This window comes from Montipora foliosa, chromosome 4, assembly GCF_036669935.1.
Source record: "Montipora foliosa isolate CH-2021 chromosome 4, ASM3666993v2, whole genome shotgun sequence".
Classification (NCBI taxonomy): Eukaryota; Metazoa; Cnidaria; class Anthozoa; order Scleractinia; family Acroporidae; genus Montipora; species Montipora foliosa.
In genome coordinates, this window is record NC_090872.1 from 8,354,027 (window position 1) to 8,371,526 (window position 17,500).

Sequence of the window (17,500 nt, forward strand, 5' to 3'; positions counted from 1 at the left end):
CAAGAGACTGTTTAAAGAAAAACAATTGATGACACACCTACTTGGGATCACCGCATTGATCACTTAATCAATTAAAAATAATTTTCCAGTCCAGAGTGGTTTGGAACTATTAAACATTAATGTACATGGGGTATCAGAGCAACTTGGAAGGGGAGGGGGACATCAGAGTTGCAGAATGGTTCTGAGGAATGACCCTTTCACATCTGCAGGTTTTCCTTTTATCTTTAAAGATTGACAGTCGATGCTTAAAACTTTTCGTCTTCTTTACAGTTAGTGTATTTAAACCAAGCTGAACACTTGAGCATAAATATTGGCGGAAACTTGCTAACCAAGGAAGATTTTCCTCATGTTTTGTGCCCCTTCAGTTCTGACTAATTGTTTTTTCTTTTCCTTTAAACTGACTGAATTTACCCCTATTTTTTTTTTCATGGTCAGCTTCAAATGAATGGACAGTGTACATAGTGTATGTACCTAGCTCAGTATGCAGCTCAGGTATTTGATTTCTTCCTTGTAAGAGTACTTCTTGCATGATCCTATCTCTATCCTCAGGGTGCACCACATCAGACAGGTTCTTACCAATCAATTCTTCCTAGAAAATGAGAATAACTCCAAGTTACCATAGGTGCTCTGCAAGGATAGGAAGTCAAATGGAAGAAAGGATTGTATGGGGCAAAAATGAGGATGTATTTGGTAGGTAGGTAGGTACAGTTTTGTAGGTAGGTACTAGGTGAGAGAAAAGTGGGATTAGCCATTGGAATGAAAGGTGGTTTGCTTAAAAGGGCTGTGTCACAGCAGTGGAGTTCACTTTGTGTTACTAATTTTTACCAATTACTCGCCCATTCTCGTAATACAACTCAATGGTAAAGTCTTCAGAAATTACTTTTATACAATACAAATCAAAGCCTTGTGATGAAAAAAAGTCTGTCAAGCATAATAATAATAATAATAATAATAATTTGAAATTATATAGCGCAAATTCCATACAAATGTTCAAATGGGCTTTAGAATACTACTGGCTATAAAATACAACATGGATAAAAACACACAAAAAAATTAATTAACTATGAAAATCTAATGCTTGCCTAAAAAGAAACGTCTTAAGTTTAGATTTAAAAGTGGATAGAGTTGTGATACATGTGCTGTACATCAAAATTTAACGTCACAAGGTAGAGCGTTCCACAACCTAGGAGCCGCAAACATAAAAGCTCGATCGCCTGAAGTTTTGAACGATCGAATGGAAAAAAATGGAAGAAGAGTACTGCCAAGAGCACTGTGAAGATTATAACATGAAGGGAATTTGAATGAAATAAGACAAGGAAGATAAGGGGGAGCTACATCGCGTAAAATCTCAAAAAAATTAAAATAATTTTAAAATAAAATACGCTTTTTACCAGGCAGCCAATGTAAATCTTGCAAAAGCGGACTCACATGACACAACTACGGTAATGGCCAAACTACATGTAAATGAGCACATGAATTTTGAATGCGCTGCAGCTTAGAAATAAGGTTATCCGGTAATCCATAAAGAAGACTGTTACAGTAATCAATCCTGCTTGTTATAGAGGCATGAACAAATTTTTCTGTTGAAGACTGGGACAGGAATTTCCTACTGTCAGGTATATAATTATAAGAAGAAAGTGAGGTTTTCCTAATGTCATTGCTCGTTGTCAAATTGGCATCAAACCAAACACCAAAATCCGTGCTGCGGTAACAAAAGAGATGGTATCAGATCCAATGTTGATGGTATCAAATGAAACTTTAGCTAATAATTTATTGTTGACGCATACTAATACATAAGAATAGGCCTTATTCATGATAGCCGCCATGTTGGTTTTCAAATTGTCATGCAAATTAGCCATGTGTTATGCTGGGGGGCAAACATTGGAAAAAAGACAAATTGCGGAAAATCGGCTTGTTGAAATATTGAGGATGTATACAAAACATGGACCACCACTGTGGACCCAGTCCATGGACCCCTTCATGGACCCGGTACATGGACTACCGCTGTGGACTACCCCTCCTTTTGTACAGTTTCAAGCAGAAAAATCCTCAGACCAAAAAGATACGTCATCCTGGCACTTATCTGGACAATTTAAGCAACAATTGTTGGCTCTTACAGGGACATGAAAAATGCAGGATGCTTCAAGGGGATTGAAACCCATGACATCTGCGATGCCGGTGCAATGCTCTATCAACTGAATTATGTAACCAGTCAGTTGGGTGCAAGTTATGTTTTGCATACGTCGTCCTCTTGGGGCCTTTTTGGCCTGGCCTGTCTTATGCCACGCTGGTAGGTCTGGACTCAGCCGACCACTTGGCTCAGGTGGTTGAGCATCGGACTCAGACGGACCAACAATCAGGGTCTTCAAATAACTGAGGAGAAAATGCTGCCTTTGTAATGACATTTGCAAATGATTAGACTCTCTTTATGTCTTCTCGGATAAGGACAATAAACCGTAGGTTCCTGTAATGGCCGAAGAAATATTTCGTCATTTGTTTTTTTTTTTTTCTCCTTAATTAACTGCGTAGGGTCTTTGTTCGTAGGATTGCGTGTACATATCATGCGAGCATTTACCATGTAGCATGTAGGTATAATTATGTGAAAAAGCAAAACAAAGTGTTGTTCATTGACCCTAAAAAGCCACTAGGGAAGTGGTCAACTACATATTAGGTGGCATACATGTAGGTGTCTCTAAGAGACAATTGCTTAAATCAGTGGCCCATATCTAGGATTAGGAACAACGTTTTTAGAGACCGTGATTTACTGCTGTCACAGAACAGGAACTTTCTTTGTTTCTAGCGGAAAAGGTAGTCTAAAAGTAGATTGGTCCGCAAAACTGCCTTGACATAGGCTTAATATAGGAGTTGTTCGCTCCTAGTCATGGGTCACTGCTTAAATTGTCCAGATAAGTGCAATAATCATTTCTCTCTTTCATCTAAAGATTTTTCTGCTTGTAACTTAACAAAATGAGGGGTGGTCCACAGGGGTAGTCCATGGACCGGGTCCATGGATGGACTGGGTCCACAGGGGTGGTCCATGGACCTGGGGTCCATGTTCCTGGGGTCCATGTTCCTGGGGTCCATGTTCCTTATATACGTCCAAATATTGAAATATCATCGCTAAAAGTACATTAATTTTTAGAATTATTTTAGAATTAAGTACCTTTCATAATAATTAATTTTTATATCTTTGATTGCCTTTGAAATTTTGACTTTCTGTTTCATTATCTGCTCATTTTTCACTAAAAAAAACATTGAAGTAACTTGTGTAATCATTCCATTTAACTACTTAGGTGATAAACATTCAATGAACGCGAAACAAATCATCAGTGTGGCTAACATATTCGTTATACTGTAACTTCTCGAACTTGTGTTGTTTGCCCTTGTGTTGTACCTAATTTGTACGATAATAGCAAATCCAACATGGCGGCCATCGTGAATATTCAATAAAGTCTATTCAGTTTTATCATCCAGTGGCGTAAGTCAGCAAAGCAGCGTCTAATCATCAATACCATCAGCAGAAAATGACAAATCCATTGTACAACTGAGTGTCATCAGCATAAGCGTGTACCGACAAAAGTTGTGAATGAATAACATCAAAAAGCCTACTCGTATAAATAGAAAACAGCAATGGACCAAGGCAGGACCCTTGAGGAACTCCCCACCAGAGCCCTGAACAATGTCAGACAACATTCCTTTAACTGAGACTCTGTGAGATCAACAAGATAAGTATGATGCAAACCACAAGAGAACAGGCTCTCTAAAACCAAAATCATCATGAGGTCTCCATAGAAGAGTTGCAATGATTGACAGTGTCAAATGTAGAGCTGAGATCAAGTGGCACAAGAACTGGGTTGCAGTGGGAGTGACTGGCTACAATGGAGTAGGTGGATGAAGAAATTAGGGAAGAGGTGGGGTTCATGTTGAGGGAAGCAGGGTTTGGGGTAGGAAAGTATAGGAGGCTGAAGGGACTGGGCAAAGGTGTGGTCAGCATGGGAGGAAGTCAGATGATGGACGCCATTACAAATCAAGTGCTTACTAGACAAGAAGCTTAAAGATTATGGGAAGGGGTTTATTGAGGTGTGTAGATCTTGGATAAATACAAAGAATAGTACAAAGCCTGCATGTCAGTCCCGGAACAGTTGCACCTACAACTGTAATAAAGTATGTTAAGAATGGTAATTAAAGCTCTCTTTATGAGTTTGTGCAGATCTACATGTACCTACATGTAATAAGGCATGTAATTTTTAATACAACAACAACTGGGAAGCTACTGCCTGTGACCATGGAAAGTGGAGACTGACAATTTACATGTACGACAGTTGTAAAACTGTCCATGACAATGCAGTCACAGGGGGGTGCAAGTCAAAAGGGCAGCCAGGAAAGGTGAAACATTATTATTGAATGATCCCTCAATCTTTCAGTTTCAATGTCAACAATGTGGCAGAACATGTCTCTCTAGAGCAGGTCTGCTGAGCCACCAAAAAAGCCACGTTGACAAAGCGCCACCCACCTATGATGAATACAATGTATATTCAGCATAATAGGGATCTCACTTGTCCAATCTGCTAAAAAGGGTGTAGAAATCTTTCCAGATTTTAATGCAACATATGAAGGTACATGTACATGAACAACAACAACAGCAACAGCAACAGGCTACAAACGCAAGAACTGAGCGCTCGGATTACAACTGCAACAAGCACTGCAAATCTCTTGCTGGCTTCAAAAGCCATTGCTGTTCATAGAACTAAAACATTTTTTTCGGTCAGCAATGGTCATATAGTTGTCTAACAAGTCGACAGCCATCAATTTGGCATCAATAAAAAATTGTTTCTCACTTTTGCTAGCAAAACATCCACAACAACAGAGTACATGTCAATGAACCTTCTTCATGCCAAAGTCAAAAGTTCATGTACTTACATGTACAATGTACAGTCAATCTTGATTCTTCTACTTATATAGCAGAGCTCCGCGTTCGGCACGCGAGCGCGGAGCACCATTGTTAAGAAAATATGGTAACCCATCAATGCGAGAAAATTTGGTTTTATAGCCATGACGTCATGAACGTCCGTCCACCCCTCCATGTATGCCAATGTGACCAGTATCATGCTAGTTTACAGCATACATCTTTGATATTGGACATCCATCTTTTGATTGACACCTGTCAGAACATGGTATCCACTGACCAGTATCACATGACCATATCGCAGGCTCAAGCTTAAGGTCACCGAGGTCAGCTGTTTTTTTTTTTAAGTTGACTGCTGACCAGGCACTGGTTTTCGATGGGATTGCAGGCTCAACCCAAGTTAACTCACCTGAACATAAACGAGGCTTCATTTTTCGCACGCTTTCTGTGGCTCGACGCCGCTACACAGCCATACTATATATCAATGAAAGTTCTTACACAGTCAACGATTTTCGTGTTCAGGCAGGGCTCGAAATTGCGACCAATACGGTCGCATTTGCGACTAAATTTTTCCCTTTGCGACTAAAATATCTGGAGAAGTCGCAAATTTGCGACTTGTTGTCACCTTCGTTCTTTCGAAACAAAAGGGTTAGCAGTTGCCACTTTGCTGCTACTTTTGCTAAAATAAACAAATAAATAAATAAATGACATTATTTTGTTTCTCGCTGTGAATTTTCTCTGAAGGTAGCGTAATTGTATAGTAATGTAGCTTCGATGTTACGTGCACAGCTCCATTCCTTCAATCATTCGCCATTTTCAGCAGTTTCTTTACACAGAAGTACTGCGGGCTCATATTTTTCTGCTAAACCGCTGACAACACAATGCAGCGCGGCGATTTTGCGACTAAAATTTGCGAAATTGCGACTAAATTTTCGTATCTTATCGCAAAATGCGACTGGATTTTTTCGTTAATTTCGAGCCCTGTCAGGTGGAAAACAGTTTGGATGATGTTTTCTTTCTGCATGGTTTCAATCCAGTTTGACATATCATGATATCTGTGGTCCACACTGGTGGCTACGCAGTTATTCAAGTCAAGCATCGGAGGCATATAAACTTAAAGCTGAGTGTTTATTTTTAATTTGCTTAGAGCTGCTTTTTTTCTCTGTATTGCAATTTTTGGCATAATAAATTATCTTTAGAAGCTCTGATAAGGTTACACGAGGCCTGGAGGACCTATGACTAGAACAGAAAGACTGAGCGAAAGAGAACGACAATGACAAAACAGAATACCAGTAATAGCTCATACTTAGCACACAAATTCTTTCCTTGGGCACTAAACCGTTTGTTATTATTTAAAGTGGATGCGTATTTTTAAAAGGTGGTTTAATCCGTTCTTCCTTTTTTCAGGACTGAAAATCGAATTTTTCTTGTCAACTGGAATTAAATAACAATTATCTGTACTCTTTTGGGCATAAAGAAAAAGTTGATTTGTTTGTTTGTTTTCCTCTAAAATGCGAGCGAACAAGTGCTTTTTTAATCTGTTTGCCCAAATTTTTTCGTTGTGCCTCGACAGTGGCAAGAAAATTTTGCCCTTACATGTATGTGATAAACACATATTCAAAATGAGTTCTCGTAAAATTAGAGGGAAATCTCACTAGATTGTGTAAAGCACCCAAACATTATTTAAGTGTTGGAGCAGATCGTGTTTGAAGTTCGTCCTTTCTTGGTTGCATTGCCGTATTTTGCTGATTCTTGACAGTGCCAAGCCAACGTGGCATGTTTCAATGAAATACATCAAAATGTAAATGCTCTTGTTTTCAGAGATAAAGTGGAATAAAGTACATTAGTAAAACTCTTCTTTGACTTCGAACTGACAAATTTTAGCATGATTCCTATTCGCTGGCTATTGACAGTTGACTCTGAAATGACTTTTTTTCCTTTTCAATTTGCTCGCTGCGGTTGTGCTTAATGCTTGTTTTCTTTTAAAACTCATTCGGTTCAAGAAAAAATTACTGGTATTGCCAAACTGGTGAATTGCAAAGTAAATTTCACTGGAAAAACCGATGTCGCACTCATCCCTTCATGATTCATGCGATATTGTTTTTTAGTGTAAAATTTACCGTGGAAGTCATTAGTTACGCAGTGCATTTTTCTATAGAAGAAAGCAAAGAAAATGATTTAAAGCAGCAACCAGAAATATTTTCACAAACCGTACAGGCAGTAAGAATAAATGACCAGGGAGCTCTGCTTTTAGGCTTGGCTAAATCTATATTAAGTAAGTGTTGTGTGTAACTGTAGGGACCATTTTTTATGAATACCTTTTTCAAGCCAAGAAGATCTTCAATGCTGTTTGAAATGAATACAAATTCTCCATTTGGAGACAGAACCAGTAAAAACCCATTTAACGCCTGCAAATGCAATTCAGAGAAAGAAATGGTTTTAAAATCAATGACATGCATAAAAAATTTCTCCATTCCGATTGTCTAAGAGAAATGCAGTTTTCAGGTAACACAGTGCAGAAAAGAGGTACCGGTACATGTAATTTAATCAAAAGACATGTAACAAACCACACATCCTGATTGGTAAATGATTAAAAAAACTCACAGATAGCCAATGAAATGTGAGCCCTGGTGCAATTTTTGCATGATATGGGTGCATTGGCAGGTGTAATGTTACGTTTTGGACACAGGAAAGAGGGCTCTTCAAAACAATCGTTAACTTCTGTATTTTGTTTTGCACATGCCTAGACATTTCTTTCCACCCCTAGAATTCTAAGGTACCTATCTTCCCCCCAGGTTAAAAGACTAATGAAGCAGATGACAGATACATGCATGTAAAAGAACATCACAGAAGATACAGTGTACATGTCTAGACTAAAATAAAAAATGGTGAAGCTGATGACATGTACCTTGTCCAGCAGTTCACCAAGCTCTTCACTTGACAGAAAGGAGGAGATCAGCCCAGTTTCATTACCAAGAAAGGACAGAGTCAAATCTGGATAAAAATATTCATTAATTAATAGAGTGGCTGTGAACATTACTGTGACTTTCATAATTTTGCAGAATCTCATCTTCAAGCCCCAACAGCCAAACTGCTTTTTGGCTGCCGTCAATCAAACTAAATCAATTGTTATTATTGATGCATGACATACACTGTAACCTACCAATCAGCATCTTTGGTTCACACAGTACATTTGTACATTCAACCACGATGGAATCTGTACGAATCTTTTTACTGAAGAACTTCTACAAAGATCGTTATCATAATGGTATTCCAGCTGTTAACTAAACAAAACTGCCATTCACTTTCCGGAGGTGGAGTTGATCTTCCAAACTATGTTTGGAAATTTGATTGATCTTGAAAAGCCAAAACGCAGTTAGATAAAGCGCTTGAAGGTGAGATTCCGAAGGCCTTTTTCCGACTTTGTTTGGATTTGCCTAAATTCTAAAATATTTATCGCCTGCAAGTTGATTTTACATCTACATGTACATGTATGTACATGTGAGAGAATATTTTTTTAGTACATGTAGGTTTTGCTTCTTTTTTGAGAAATACATCTTTTGTATCTCTGTGCTGCTTATAGATTTCAAAAAACAAACATTAAGTAGTGAAAAACCATTAAGAAATACATGTTCTCAAAACAAATACATGATTGTGTAATTATTGTGAGCAACATGCACAAATCATGTATTATCAACCAAAAAATAAGTGAGTGAGGCCTGTTTTCCCCATTGGACTGGTAGATGTTTAAATCTGTTTCTAACACATATTAGACTAGAGTAAGGAAACCAGAGAGCTCTTTGAAGAGGTCAAGACACTGAAAGTAGCTCAAATTTAACGATGATTTAATTTTGACGAGAGGGGAAACAGGAGTAGCCAGAGAGAAAAACCTCGATCTTTCTCACAGAAGTACAGTATGTACACTGTACATGTAAGACAACAAATTCAACCTACATGTACATTTCGTGTTACATGTACATCCAGGAACCTCGGTTCTGAATTGAACCCATAACCTGTAACACCTGTCGTGAACGGGTTTCACTTGTGTTTACGGGTTTAAAATTATTGTCCCATCAAGTAGATCAGTTTGTCAATCAGTTGCAGTTAATGAGTCCCTAAGGGTCAGTGACATAAAAAGGGGGAAAGCCGCGGGGGATATTCGCATGCCCAGGAGAGGGGCATGGGCAACTGAGGGTAATGATGATTACTCCTCCCCCCACCCTTTGCAAGACTTGTGAAACTAGAGAAGGAGGAACACAAATTCTCCTTTTATCCATTATTTTATTTTTTAAATAAATAATAATTATTATGTTAATCACTATCTTTTGGCAAAATTTGGGTGGCAGGGAAGGCAGAGCCTATACCCCCTTGGGTAGCGGTGTCCCTAAAAGAACCCCCTAGAGTAGCGGTGTCTCTAGAGGCAACCCTACGTTAGAATGTAACATAGGGTGGACCAGAAGAGGGGTGCCCTCCTGGAAGGAGAATAGGTCAGATGGTGAGTTGTACCATCTTGGAATAAGCAATCCGGACCTATTGCCAAGGAGGGCTGTCCCACCTACTGTGGGGTAAAGTGCAGCCCAGGGTGCACTTCCCTGCCACCAATAGGTAAGTAAGAAATGTAAAAGGACACACCTAGTATTTAGCAATTTTTTTTTTTTTTTTAGTTAACGGTGGTAACATGCGGAATTATATAATGTACATGTACATAACGAACCGTGAGACAAAATAACCAAACTAAAATAAAACAGATGAGAATAGCAGAACGTAAAAATTTTGCATGACAAAGCACAGCCACAGCAATTAAAGAAGACAAGGCTTCCAGTTGGGTGGGAGGGTGGGAAACTTAAAGAGTGCGATTCAAGGCACTTGCTTGAAGAACAAAGCTGAAATGTGGCTGACTAATGGTATGGGGGGTTTACATAAGGCGAAACAGATGAGAATCGTGTGATGTTGTCACAGTGGAAATTACTGGGAAGCTTTGGCGACCGCTTTAACATTGTAAAAGTGAAAGTACTTTGACCTAAACAATGAGCTTTTGACTACTGGACAAGCCTTGATTGCAAGGGTGAGGAGAGTAGAGTACACAAGGGACAAGTGGGGAAAAAAATAGTACTCCCTTAGGGCTCATTAACCCCAGTTAAGAGCTTAAACTTATAATGTTAATAATTTTACTAAAAACAATGAGGAACTGACTCGGGTTACATTGCATTTGGTAGGCATGTTCTCTCACCACTGTGCAAGACCTGCTCCTCGTCATCGTCAAAGGATTACTCATCCCATACACAGTACATTCATTATTTTTTATTCCACTCTTACCATTGTGAATCTTCATGTAACTGACAGTCATTTTCAGGACCGTAGTCTTGTCAAGTTTGCGTTGTGAGCTGACACATGATGGAACCATGCTGGCCAATTCACTGATATAGATGTTTAGTTTATCTCGTCTTTTTTTCTCACTCACATTTCGAGATGATCTGCAAGTTCATGACAAAAGAAGATTTCAGCAAAAAAAGGTCATGGTGTTGACTGGCTCTTAATTAACCCTTTAACACCGAAACTGGCCTAAACCGGCCAGACTTTTTACTTGTCAATGGGGAACCCCTGGGAGTCAGTGGGTTAATTAATAGATAATTCCCATTGACTCCTGGGACTGAGACTTACGATATTAATTTTTACTCTGAAGATGATTTTACTCGTCAATGGGGGCGGTTCAGGATCGAGTCAATGGGTTAATACACGTATATACCTTTGTATTTTTTTATTAGGAGAGGGCATACATGCATGAGCCTCCTATTGCAGTGACACAAACTTGCATTTGAAGATGATAAGGAGTTAAATTCATTAAAGCAAAAAGGATATGGACAAGAACAAGAAATGCAAAAAAATGTTATGTTCAATGAGCAAAAACAAATCTCATGCACACCATGCATGTGCCTTCACCTTTTGATGCATTTATACTAGCTGTTTTATTTCCCATGACGATGTGAATAAAATTACCATTCTGTAGAGGAGGCGTACCTGACAAAAACTTTAATTTCAAATTTTCCTTTAAACATCTATACAAATAGTTCATTTCCTACACAACTAAAAACACATCTCCGCACATGAGGTCTTTGTTACAATAATATTACTATTATTTTGTATCATTAACCTTGCTTGAGCTTCCTAATCGTAGATGCTTATAGTCAGGTCCCGATTTCATATAATTATAAACCTAATGCATAAAATTCCTGACAGCCAATGGATCAAACAGGCATCAAATGCATTTGTGGGAAACAATGTACAAACTTGAAAAAAGGCCACAGCCACTTTGTTCAAGGTTAAGTTAGTTTCATCCATCCTTGTCAACAAAATGGTTCTTGGTAATGGAACAATGGCATCTCCCTTGCTACTGAGATGTTTCAAGTCTTCATTAGAACATGGTTCAAATGAAATGAAGAGGCAAGATTAGTGCAAAATTCGGACCAGGTTAGCCTGCTTGCAGACAGTAGATGTTGTTGTCACCATGAAACACATATCAGACACCATAAGTTGGAAGCGTGTGGGATACAGTTGTAGGTTTGCGCCGATTGACAAAACAACAGGGTGGGGGTAGGAAAGAGTGGCTTAATTGCGATTTCCACAGGCACTTTCACAATGTTATGACACAATTTAACATCAAAACATCTAAGAGCACAGAGGCACAAGAAACTGACATCAATTTGTTAATTATAAAGTTTATAAATACAAACCTAATGCTAGACTTAACTCACTTTACTTTCTTCTTTGGTTCCTTGTCATTATCATCCAGTCCATCTCCCATGACCAAACTCGCGTCATCCCTGAAAAACACAAGGGAAAAAATTATAACAATAAACCAGTTTGGAGTTCTTAAAAAAACACATGCACGCAGTTCCATAAAGACAAGCACAGTGAAAATGATTAAGATTTCCAACACAAAAACATGTTACTAATTTATGTACGAGAGCACTTGGTTGTATATGTTGTGGTTTACATGTAATTTTCTTCCTGGCTAAAAATGTTTTAAACCAGTTGAATTATGATTTTCCTTTTTTTTCAGATTACGGAAATGAATGTTACACAAAGAACAATCAAAATTGACCTGGTTTGAAAAATATCAAAGCAAGAAAAAAACTGAACCACAACATGTTCTTGTTTTTGTCTGGACACTAATGCATGCGTTTTTTAAACTACATGTACGAACTGGATTATTGAAATAATCAATATTATTAATCAAAGAGACTTGAGCTACATTGTAATCTGCTGTGTTATGTTCTTTGTCGACTTTGCGACATTCATTTTAGAGAATTACAATAATATTAGGTTAAAATATCAGTGGCTGGCTGGCTGGCCTTTGAGACCATTTTGGCCTGTAAGGAAGACAAGGAAGCTCTGTTACCCATTCTGGATTGTGTAAACTGCAAGTTGCAGGTTAGGGCTGCAGGTCATTGTATCACCACAGCTGAACCAACCCAAACTTTTATTTTAAAAAAATTAATGCTAACATTAGGCCCAAACACTATGCTTTACAGGTAGATAACGTTTAAGCTCACATGTAAGTTTAGTATTTTTGTCAAGGTTTGGGTTGTTTCAGTTAATATTGTTATGGTAAAACAATGACCTGCTAAAGGCACTTAACACCCTCCGAGCACATTGTATATAGATTTTAAAACCACCAATGTTAACCCTTCATCAGAGCAAATTGACCAAGGGATCTGTACACAATATTGAAACATGAGCTTTTTAATCTCTCTCTCTACAGTATCGTGTGTCAAGTGTCATCTAGCTTATTGGAGACACTTAATCCACCAATAGGTGTGTGTGTTACATGATAATACTTATTTTGGAGGGTGCAGTTTAGGGTTACAGGTCATTGTTTCACCATAGCTGTAACAACACAAACCTTTACTTATGCTAACATTAGCAGGGCTCGAAATTAACAAAAAAATAGATGCAATTTCCAGACAATTTTAATCGCCAATGGGGGCCACCACAGGGATGAACAGGTTAATGTACAAACGAAACAATGTGGCTACAGAGGCATTGTCATCCACAACAGATCATACTTAATGAAGTATGGAGGCAGTGTGGCCCAGTGGTTAGGGAGCTTGCCTCGAGATCCGGAGATCCCGGGTTCAAGAATTTGATCCTGGTAGTCCCTGGTTCAACTTCCCAGCTGCACTTGTAAATAGCCAACAGTTGTCGTTGTTCTGTTTCGTCGTTTCGTTGTGTTTCAATGGCCCTGAAAAGCCCCTATGGGGAGCGGTCAATTAAGTATGTACATGTATTGTATTATTATTGTATTGTATAATGAATGAAATAATAATTATTTTATGTTTGAGGTGCGGCTTGTAGACGAAAGAGAAAACTGATCCTCACACTTTGAATTATCTAGAATACTTAGTGGAGGCCAGAGACTGCTTAACCCATTCACTCCTCTGGTACCTCAGGACACCCCCAGTTGACAAGTAAAACCATCCAGTGTTAGAGTATAAATCTGTCAAGTCTCACTGCCATGAGTCAATGAGTTGAGCAATTGTCGCTATATTATAGACACCTGAAAGAATCAGGTGAATTCAACAGGATCGTACACGGTACCAGAAACCCATAAGGGTTGAAACGTGTAACGGCCCCTTGTGTGCTGGGAAACAAGCTTCTGAATATTCAATTTGCTAAGTACCATATTTGGAACAACAAGAGCGAGGGGTTTCCAAATATGGTACTTAGCACTTAAACATTCAACCAATCAGTTCGCACTGAATATTCGGAAGCTGTGAACGCGTGTTACACCTTTCAGCTCTTATGGGTTTCTGACGGTACTTAACAGTCAAATGGACGAAAGTAACAAATATTATTATTACAAACAATTTGTGCTGGATAATGATATGGAATTGCCTCAAACAAAACTCCCAACAACTGGCTGTAAATTGGGGCAGATGATGTATAAACCCATCATTATATTGGAATGCAAGGTTCGAAGGTGAACCTATTCTGAAATGACAGCAATATCGGAAAGCAGCTGCATGAAGATTTGAATCCCACCTGGGAAAATCGGTAACCATACTAACACAATTCTAGCACAAGATACTCAGATCCCAACTTCGCATTCTCTAACGTTTTCTTCAAGTGATCCCTAATGTCATGGTAGTAAATATTGCAAAGATTAAGGCATAAAAAAATTCATTAAAGTGCGTGTAAGACATTACATTACTGACAGCCCATAGATCAAACCCGTATCAAATGAATATGAGTTATCCTAAGGTTTCACTTTTTTTATGAACACATGATGTCCAACAGCTAGCCGTATTATCCTCCCTAGTCAACAATGAAGAAACGACATTTTATCATCTCTTTTGCTACCTTATCATTCCTCAAGAGTAAGGCTGAAACAGTGTGATACTTAATCCCCTATTTAATTTAAAGTAGATTTTCTGATCCATTAGCTAACAGTATATCTAATATTCTGGAATAAACTCAATGAAATAATTTTCTGCACAGTCATTAAGGCACTAAATCACTAGCAGTGTTCAACACAGTCAAGTGGAAGTTAATATGGTGTGTATGAATTAGAATGCTTGACAAAAGGACAAAGTGAATCATGATTTTACCTACATTTGAAAAATAGGCAATTCAGTTTAAGTTCAACCCTTTGCTAGTTTTCTGCTGACGCCTCCAATGAGTGTAACCTTCTTCTGGAGCTACAATGTAAGCCCAGGGTTTTCGCTAGTGGGACTAAATGCATTTGCAATGTTAATTACTCTGTAAGTGGAAACCTCCTGTAAGAAGACACTTCAGCCACTTCCGACTGTGTTTTACCACTGGAGGTTCCACTCCATTCATTTGGATAACTACCCTCCTGTGCAAAAGAGTGCAACCATGGGTGCAAGACTTGCTAAAATTCAAGTCAAACTCAACAAATGATGACACAGCTGTGATGTTGAACAAGATTCAAATGACAGTGTCATACTATTCTGGGTTCGAATTTCCTTGAGAACCGATTTACAGTGAAGGACTTCACCAGAAGGTCAAGGGTGAAAAGTATAAGCTTGTATCACGTACGAAGCATAATAATTAGTTAACCTGTATTCTTCGCGCAAACTTAAGCTTAGTTTAATTAGCAAAATAACAGTTTGCATTTTTTGTCACACTCTAAACATAAAACAACATGAAAAGATATGTCTAGAGCAGAAAATGAATGTCGGAGGTTGGAGGTTATAAGCCGATTGACTTGATTATATCAAAGCTACGGAAGGCTTTCAAGCAAGCACTAAACAACTCACCCGTTTTGTGAAAGCTCGCTCATGTTTGCGATGGATTACAGGCCTCGTTCATCATGCAAAGACAGAATGGAACACTCTTTTAACTTTCATTCGAGAAACCTCGCCAACTCAGGCTGTAAATGCGTGATGCTTCGCCCACCGGATATATTGTAAACAAGGGAATTCGATTACCAAAATGGCTGCCAGCGGAAAAACGGGCCCTAACAGCAGACCGAGGTCAAAACCATCACCGCACTTGACTTTACAGCTGTAAGATGATGTTATTAACATGTGTCCATAAGAGACCGATCAAAAGAATCGTAGCGAGATTTACAACTCAGATCATAAACACAATTCACTGAATAACGCTGCCCTAGTTATCGGAACACTCGCATTTGAGCTCGTTGACCTCCGGAAAAACTCGGACGTTTTCGTACCGAGTTCGATACATTCCGGAAAATAGCTTTGACCCCAGTCAATCCGTCAAAAAACTCCTTTCATTAACTGCAAATTATTTTTTTCTCAGTATTTGTTTATTTATTTAAACTGTATGAGACCCTTCTCTTTCAAACTTAAACGACGTTTTCCATGAGCCTTCATCAACTGATTGCATAAGATTCGTGTACACTCACATATTTGTCACGAGCAGAACATTCGGGTTGTCAGCTGAAACAGGAGATTTTAGCATCTCCCTTTCCCCGTTATATTTGAAAAGAAATATACACAAATACCTTAAACATGTTTCCTTGACGACGCGATTTTCAATTACGATGTCGTGCCCTGAGGAAAAGATCGAAAAAGATGACCGGCAGATGTAGTGTTGGTTATCTCACTGCTGAAGTTGGAAAACTCAAGTTGACCGAAGGTTAATCTGTTATAGCCTGAAAGAATCTGATTTAAATGTTTTTTATTGCTAACATTAATGGGTTTACGCTTTTTCACATTAAAAATGGCTTTCAACGATAAGAGACGACATGTCTTTTTCCTGACTTGTGAACGGTGTTTCGTCCTTTCAGGGGGAACACCTGTATTATCCATCTCGTTATGATTTTTGCAAGCGCACTCGTTTATCTTGGCAAAAACTTCACGTTATCGTTTCGTGCGCATACAAAAATTGATATGCCCGCATACTCTTTCCAAAGAGTAGAGAAGAAGAAGAAGGAAAAATAATTTAATTTAAAATTTGACCCTTTTTGCACTGCAATTGAACATATGAACCATATTTCGAGTTAGTCCAAGTCGATAAGTCACATACAACACAAAGGATGACCACAACACCGGGAATTTTGTCGCCTGCTCTTCTACTTCTTCTTGTGATTGGCCATCGGGCTTCTGTGGGAGTCTCATTCGCGGGAAATTCAATCTAAAAATAAATCGATGAAGGGGGTAGTTTCTAAAGAAACTGTGGTGCTGCGTCGGTGGGGAAGTAGTATACAAAAATTTGGTTTTATCAACCGAGTTGATAATGTATATTGGCCACCGTATCTGAAATACGGTACGGTGGCCAATCGGTCTGTGAAAACGCCGTGACAGGAATATAGCGCTGTTGTTCGCTCCTAGTAGTACAGTACCCCTTCAGAAAAGAACCAAAAAGCCAATCTAACTAGGAGGCAGAATAAAAAAATTATATATGTAAATACTATACAAGAAAGAGGAAAAAAAGTCGAATCAGGGAGGTACGTATATCAGGATAAAAGACAGGCTAGGCAAACACAAACACAACAACAAAGCATAGAGACGAGGTCACTCACTTGAAATAAGAAAACGGAGAGAAAAAAGGGAAAACCATAAAGAAAACTATGTGACGTAATGATAGACTTTTTTAAAGGAACACTTAAATTTGTAAAAGGAAATATTTTTTTAAGACTCCTCAATGTTATTCCAAGGAAAAGCCCCCTTGAGACGAATGTTGAATTTCTCATAGTTTATCATCGCAGAAGGATTGCAAAAATGATAATTTAGAAGCCAGTCTAGTTTTATACGTGTGCCCAGTTGATCTATATAAGAGTAAAAAATAATCGAACGCGGAAAGTAACAAATAAAATAATGTGAACATAAAGATACTGTTTTGCAGGCTATAGGGGAAGGATGTTCACTATAACAAGACCATGATAATTCTAACAGCCTTCCTTCTGCTGTATACTGAATGGGAAGTAAAGTGGTTTCATAGGTATTTCCCCAGATTATAGCACCATAAATTAGAAAAAAACGGTAAATAGGGGTGAAATACAAAGGGAGCAGGGTTGGCGCAGTGGTGAGAGCCGCACTCGCCTAAATTCGCCTTCCACTCCACCACTGAATGTGGTCCGGGATCGATTCCCGGATTCGACGCCAT

General features: G+C 38.6%; 2 protein-coding genes across 3 annotated transcripts in view; one reads left to right on the top strand and one right to left on the bottom strand.

Annotated features, from left to right (window-relative positions):
• Nucleotides 1-15,571, bottom strand: part of LOC137999714 (neuronal PAS domain-containing protein 2-like) — a 48,341-nt gene extending 32,770 nt beyond the window's left edge. Inside the window, exons 1-6 of one of the 2 annotated variants that reach the window (XM_068845574.1) lie at nucleotides 15,187-15,571; nucleotides 11,659-11,727; nucleotides 10,223-10,380; nucleotides 7,815-7,900; nucleotides 7,225-7,314; nucleotides 472-589 (exon numbers count right to left, since the gene is read on the bottom strand). In XM_068845574.1, the coding sequence (XP_068701675.1) occupies nucleotides 472-589; nucleotides 7,225-7,314; nucleotides 7,815-7,900; nucleotides 10,223-10,380; nucleotides 11,659-11,727; nucleotides 15,187-15,209 (544 nt within the window). In that variant the 5' untranslated portion in view covers nucleotides 15,210-15,571. Of the gene's footprint in view, nucleotides 1-471; nucleotides 590-7,224; nucleotides 7,315-7,814; nucleotides 7,901-10,222; nucleotides 10,381-11,658; nucleotides 11,728-14,518; nucleotides 14,880-15,186 lie in introns of those variants that run through there. The other variant, XM_068845575.1, reaches the window with a different exon arrangement.
• Nucleotides 1-17,500, top strand: part of LOC137999717 (uncharacterized) — a 297,056-nt gene that overhangs the window by 187,951 nt on the left and 91,605 nt on the right. The window lies entirely within an intron of this gene.